The sequence below is a fragment of the Trachypithecus francoisi genome, unplaced genomic scaffold (genome assembly GCF_009764315.1).
Source record: "Trachypithecus francoisi isolate TF-2019V2 unplaced genomic scaffold, Tfra_2.0 Lachesis_group3, whole genome shotgun sequence".
NCBI lineage: Eukaryota > Metazoa > Chordata > Mammalia > Primates > Cercopithecidae > Trachypithecus > Trachypithecus francoisi.
This window is the reverse complement of record NW_022681468.1, coordinates 138,717,575-138,724,456: the sequence shown is the minus strand read 5'-3', so window position 1 is coordinate 138,724,456 and position 6,882 is coordinate 138,717,575. Positions and strand designations below refer to the sequence as shown.

Here is a 6,882-nt window from a genome sequence, read left to right as displayed (position 1 = left end):
AATGAGGGTCTTATGACCCACAGTCAGATTGTAGAGTCCCGCCTTGGGTGGATGAAAGGAGGGCAAAGAAGGTCAGAGAAACATTCTGTTTCCTGAGGCCTAAAGCACCTCTACATTACAGCAAAAGACTGCAACAAGTGTCATGGGAGTTATGGACCAGGAACCATGGACAAAAGCATATATACATATAATCATAAGATCATACCCCCCACCACACACCACATTGTTCTACACAGAAATGCCTTCACGATACAGCCTTTCATTTATTCATTCGTTCATTCACTCACTTATTCAATGGGTAATATTGAATTCCAAACCAGGAACTGTGCTATGTGTTAGGGATGACATGGCTCCTAGCCTCGGGAGCCTTCTATTCCGTGGTTAATGGTGGGTATTGGTGACAGATGATCAGTCAACAGTAACTGTAATGAATGTTAGGATAAAGAGAAGCCCAGAGGCTCCATGATGTTCCAGCTACTCACAGGGTAAGCTGCTTGTCTTGTTTATTCCTGTATCTCCAATGCCTATTACCATACCTGGCACAGAAAGTGCTCAGTTAAGTGTTTACTGAATTAAATGAAGATCTGACTGATGCTAAGTGCCAACCCTCTCAGTGGCTCCTCCCCATTGGCCCTAAACCTGATACTTGGATGAAAAGAGATAAGAATACATGACAATTCTTCAAGTAGGTCACAGAATGTTGTTTGAGTTGGGAGGAAATGGACAAAGCTTTTTTTTTTTTTTTTTTTTTTTTTTTTTTTTGAGACAGAGTCTTGCTCTGCCGCCCAGGCTGGAGTGCAGTGGCACGATCTCGACTCACTGCAAGCTCTGCTCTCCCGGGTTCATGCCATTCTCCTGCCTCAGCCTCCTGAGTAGCTAGGACTACAGGCGCCTGCCACCAGGCCTGGTTAATTTTTTTTTTTTTTTTTTTTTGTATTTTTAGTAGAGACAGGGTTTCACCGTGTTAGCCAGGATGGTCTCGATCTCCTGACCTCACGATCTGCCGGCCTCGGCCTCCCAAAGTGCTGGGATTACAGGCATGAGCCACCACACCTGGCCTGCACAAAGCGTTTTACATCACTGCCATCCCTTCCCAGTCATCGTGTTCCCACAGTGGGGGTACTTTATGAAACACTCGGACCTTCATGCTTTCCTAATTTCTCCTCATCCTGTATGCTTTTCTAAGAATACTGAAGTTGGTCAATGTTCCTATTAAAACTCAGGAATCTAAACCTTGACCCAGATTTTCTGATTGAGATGCCACTTCAGTTTCTTTGCGCATTCTCAGAGGCTCTACCCTGGCTCACCCTGGAGAGTAGGGGGCAAGAAGTCAGATGCTACCCAGCTTTCTCTGCTGTGCCAAAAATACATACCTGCAAGAATTGGTATGTGTATTCGTCCATTCTTGCCTTGCTATAAAGAAAAGCCTGAGACTGGGTAACTTACAGGAAAAGAATTTTAATTGGCTCATGGTTCCACAAGCTGAACAGGAAGCATGGCAGCACCTGCCTCTGGGGAGGCCTGAGGGAGCTTTTACTCTTGGAGGAAGGCAGAACAGGAGCAGAAACATCTCACATGGTGGGAGCAGGAGGAAGAGGGGGCAGGAGAGATGCTACACACTTAAACAACCAGATCTCATGATAACTCACTATCATGAGAACAGCACTGAGGGATGGTGCTAAACCATTCATGAAGGACCACTCCCATGATCCAATCACCTCCCACTGGGCACCGCTACCGACACTGGGAATTGCAATTCAACATGAGATTTGGGTGGGGACACAGATCCAAACCACATCGAATGCAAATCTTTGGGGAGTAGATGGTTACAGAGCTCCTACCATTAAGTCAAAAGGTGCTTGCTCTCTGATCATTCTACTGGTCTCCCCCAGGTGCTGAAACAGTGTGACCTCTGCTAGAGGAAGTCCTTTCTCTGTAACTGCTCCAACTGGCTCAATGGTGGGGAGCCACCTCTTCCTTGAGTTATTGGGCTATGGAAACAGCAATCCTGCCTTCTGGTTGGGTCTCCCAAAGAGACATCCATACAGAGTGATTTTTTTTCTTTTCTTAAATATTATCAAACCTGAGGTTCTTAACATGGGGTTTGAAGATTGCTATCTACATTAGTTTTCCATAGGCCCTGGGGCCCCAAGCAAGCAGAGCCATTCTAGGAGAAGCTGAGAAAGATCATGAGGGAAGAGGTTCTCTGAGGAGGCTCAAAAGTGACTCTTCATTTGTTGACAGTGGCCCTCGAGGCAGAGCAGGTATTGGGTAACATAAAAGTTGTGAGGAGTAAATGAGAGGCATGGAACAACATGCTTTCCTAGGACTAGGTAAGAACCCAACCCTGGCCCAGCTCTCCAACCCTTGGGCCAGAAAGCACCTCCGCATGGTCTTGGGACATGCTCAAAGCCTCCCAGCTGAATAGCAACAGAGTGGCTTTAGAACAAGGTCTCCTGATTCCTTTTTTTTTTTTTTTCTCATCACCCTGCCATTTTCTGGATATGGATCTCATCTGAGAGTTCCTGGCTTGTCAAATCCTGGAACTCTCCCTTCAAGGACGAGCCCTGTTGGCCAGGCAGTCCTGGGCTTTTCTGGTTCTGATGGGTGGCCTTTTTTGCCTTCCAGTGCCAAGTGTCTCCCTGCCCCTATCCATCCCCTTCCTGCGAAAGGTCATCTGGGGTCTTCAGTGGCCCCATGGAGCCTCATGGCTATGGGTGGGGAGTGATGGGCAGCCTGGGGCTGGGGCCAGAACCAGACCTCCCATGGACAATGGGCACGTGCCTTAGCATCTGGGCATGCTGATCTATTTCTCCAAAGAGGGCAGTGTGGGGGTATAAGGGGGTGGAATCCGGAGACTTCTCTCCATAAGAATTCTTGCTCTCCCCCTCAGTCTGACCCTTGCTTTGCCTGTCTGGGCCACAGCAGTGCCCACGGACAGAGCAATGGGAAGAGGAGGAGAGGGTTTGCTTAGCTGGCGGGACTCTGGCAGTGCGAGCCCTGCCAGCCCCTCCTCCGCGGGCTGTCTCCGCTGGCTCCTCTCCTGCTTCTGCCCGCCTGTCCCTCTGGGCTGCTCGGGCGCCATCACTACTGTCCCCATCCCGCCCCGCCAGCTGGGCCAAAGGGTGACTTGACTCACGGCGCAGCCACCAGCCCACGGCTTGCCCGAGGCGTATAAAGGCTGCCAGGGCCGAAGGCTGCCAAGCCCTGCCCGGCCCGAGGCGCACAGAGCATGGCCCGAGGCGCTGAGCGAGGCCGTGGGGACGCGGGTTGGGGCCTGCGCGGTGCCCTGGCGGCCGTGGCGCTGCTCTCAGCGCTCAACGCTGCGGGCACGGTGTTCGCGTTGTGCCAGTGGCGCGGGCTGAGTGCGGCGCTGCGGGCGCTGGAGGTGCAGAGGGGCCTGGAGCAGCGCGAGGACAGTGCCCTGCGCTCCTTCCTGGCCGAGTTGAGCCGCGCGCCGCGCAGGGCGCCCGCGCCACCCCAAGACCCGGCCAGCTCAGCTCGCAACAAACGCAGCCACAGCGGGGAGCCCGCGCCGCATATCCGCGCCGAGAGCCAGGACATGCTGATGATGATGACCTACTCCATGGTGCCGGTAGGCGGGGGCTGGGTTCCCCGTGGCGCCCCCGCCGGGTGGGCGGCTGGTGGTGTGGGGCGAGAACGCCGACGCCCTCTTCTCCCCTGGCCAGGCGGCGAGGTGCTGCAGAGAGGGCTGTGGGCACGAGTAGCTGGGGATGTCACCTTGGCAAGCACCTCAACCCACTGGAGTCTGTTTTCTCATCTGTGAGGTTGGGGAGAGAGTGAAGGAGGGAGTCTCTTCCACCTCTGACATTCTTTGAGTCCACATGTAAATGAAGGGCGAAGGCAGTGTTTTTAAAAGCCTATTTTCCTTCTCTACTTAGAAAAGTTTGCGTCTTCTGGTGTGAACGGAGCCACAGCAGCCTTGGGGCTCCGCCTGTGCTACTGGCCTGTGGATGGGGCCCTCTGAGAGGATGGAGGCGCGTTTCTGAAAGAGCGTAGGCTTTTTCAATAAAGGGATTCTTCCTCTGGCCTCAACTAGTGGTCTGGCTTTTCACCTGGCATCGCCTCATTCCTACAGGACGACCGGCCTAATTGTTTCCGTTTAAGTGAAAACATCCCTAGTTTAACTGCCCACCTGGGACCTAGATGCTGGGAAAGTTGCCCCTGAATCTCAAGCAGTTCCAAATGAGAGACATCAATACGGTGCAATGTTTTTCTTAAAATGCAGTGTCAAAGCTGAGGTTGTTAACATGGGGCCTGCGGATTGCTCTCCCCATTGGGCTCCAGGGAATAGATGGAACTGCAGAAACTGCCAAGTGTGTGTGCCTGTGCCCTCCTGCCCACGTGGATGAGGGCCCACAGCTTTTCACTAGATCTTCAACGGGTCCCCCATTGCATGCCGCCCCCAAAAGGTTTAAGAAACACTGCTCTGAAGAAAGTCTTCAGAGCCTCAAAGATTTGTTTTCCACTGTTAAGTTTCTTTGCTTTTGCCGCTTTTAATTCAGTAAGGATTTAACAAATGTTGTTAGATCACGCTGCAGTTCCCCATCCCATTTCATTATCTATTACGATTGTGACAGTCTTATTTCACTTTATACTTAGAAAGATTTCGGCTATTACCTCCAGTCAAGTGTGAGCCATACTTCAGAATCCTAGGTATTTGAAAATAAATCGACTTAAAGCTTCCATTATCATAGAAGCTTTTAAATATCTTACATGAGCTGAAATGCTTTTAAAATTACGTAAAAGCACTACATACTTCAAATATATCTTTTGAGAGAGATCAAGTTTTCCATTCCTCACTTCATTTGTTTTTTAAATTCATGTTATTTAAAAATCTGGACCAAAGCAGAAATTTCCAAAAAGGGCTTCTGTAAGATGAAAACGCCTCCTTAGGGAATTCATTCTCTCCCTCTCAGCTCTCTACCCTACATTTCAAGTCTTTTTTAAAACCCTCAAACCCACATGAGCATCATTGTTTTATATTTTTAATCCTGCTTTTAAGGTAGAAGGTTTTGTATCCAAATTGCAACCTATTCTGTCACTAACAAATTGAATGGAGACACTCATCTCTGTGTCAAATTAACTCTAGATGACCTAGCAGTGCTACCACTAACACTGTTACAGGGCAGAGAACAGAACTATCACATTTGTCAGACTGGAAACTATTAGTAGATTATCATCAACTCATCCCCCACCTGCAGTGGGTATGTTTTGACCTTTTAGAGTCATGGGGGCCTGTCCCTGAGGCCAGGAGAAGGCAATCATCTTACTACTGACTTTCCTCTTGGGAGCAGTTCTCAAACAGTAGGCTCAGGAATCAACTGGAAGCATATTACAGTGCAGATTCCAGGGCCTCTCCCTCAGACCTATGGAATCCTCTCCAGAATCTTCTTTATTAGAAGTCCCCTGACCCTCATCCCCCCACCTCCTATGCCATTGGTGAGTTTGATGCAGATGGTCCAGGCACCACACTTTAAGAAACACTACTCAGTCTCTAACACTGAGTCTTTATTGTGCACAGGAATATCTTGGGGATCTTGCTAAGATGCAGATTCTGCTTCAGATGGTCTAAGCTGGGGCCTAAGATTCTGCATTTCTACCAAGATCCCACTGCTACCAATGCTGCTGGCCTGATGACCACATTTTGAGTAGTAAGCTTGCCTACTGGAACTATCTGGGGAGCTTTCAAACTTACTGATGCCTGAATCCCATCCTGAGAGATTCTGAATTAATTTGTTAGGCCCCAGCCTGGGGGTGGAGCGCTCACTCTCCAGCAGGAAGGACCTTGCGTGACTTCCTATGGATAGTAGCTGTGTTAGGCATCACACTCCCACCAGATCCCCATCAAGGCCTTTGCTTCAGGCTGAGGAGCCAATTTTATTACTGAAAAGCTTTTAAATTTATGACAGCAATATTCTTTCCATTCAGCTTCACAGCTTTCCTCATCTTTACTCTCTGCTTTTCTCAGAATAATTATTCATATAAGAAAACAATTTTAAAAAAACATCATTTGGTAGCTCTTGGAGAGAAGTTAAGAGAATGATCTAGTGTATATCGTGGAGGCAAGTGTACACACTTCTCAGAGGTGAAGGCTACGCCTTCCCTGGCCCTTTTATACACCACGAGATCTTGAATGAGAGTGAGATCCAAGGTCCTCACCCTGAGGTCTTATGTCCTTAGAGGTCTAGGAACAAAGAAACAAACTCTATGCAGACTAATGTCAACATTTCAAAAAGCCTTCCAGAATGGTTCATTTATCCAAGATGAACCTCAATTTAACTGATAGTTTGAGTTTCTGTACTGGTTGGCTGAAAATACATCAACTCAGCATGAGAATTCTGTTTAGCTGAGCACATTCTTAACAGAACCTGGTTGGCAGCTGTAAATGACTTCATTAAAAAGGCAAGATAATTATTAAGTACAGTTAATTTGACAGAGCCAAGAAGCACATTAAATCTTTAAAACCATGCGCATACTCTTGAGAGAAAGTAATAAAAGGGGCCCTGGATGGGGCTTGGAAACCACTGAATTAGGCCGATAATGGGAATGGGGATCTGGTGAGCATGAGTGGGGAGAGAGAAAATTTGACCCATCTGCTACTAACTCCTGCGGGAGATGCTACTTCTGTTTATTCTCTTTTTCTCTGACCTCCTCTCATATTCTTTTTGTTCTCTTCCCATCAGCTACCCTCTCTCGTTCCTCTCTTCCTGTCTCACATTTGCTGATGTTCTGGTAGCTTTATCATCCTGTCTTTACTTGTCCAAAATCTAGGGTCAAGCACCCACAGGGAGTTTCATAAATATTTTCATAAATTAAACAAACATAGAGAAGATGTAATACACTGAGACTGGTGATTAC

General features: G+C 48.3%; 1 protein-coding gene across 1 annotated transcript in view; it reads left to right on the top strand.

The window, feature by feature from the left end:
- The first annotated feature begins 3,010 nt into the window (after window positions 1–3,010).
- Window positions 3,011–6,882, top strand: part of GLDN (gliomedin) — a 67,887-nt gene continuing 64,015 nt past the window's right edge. The window contains exon 1 of the mRNA XM_033190120.1: window positions 3,011–3,595. Within this exon, the coding sequence (XP_033046011.1) occupies window positions 3,233–3,595 (363 nt within the window). The 5' untranslated portion in view covers window positions 3,011–3,232. The remainder of the gene's footprint in view (window positions 3,596–6,882) is intronic.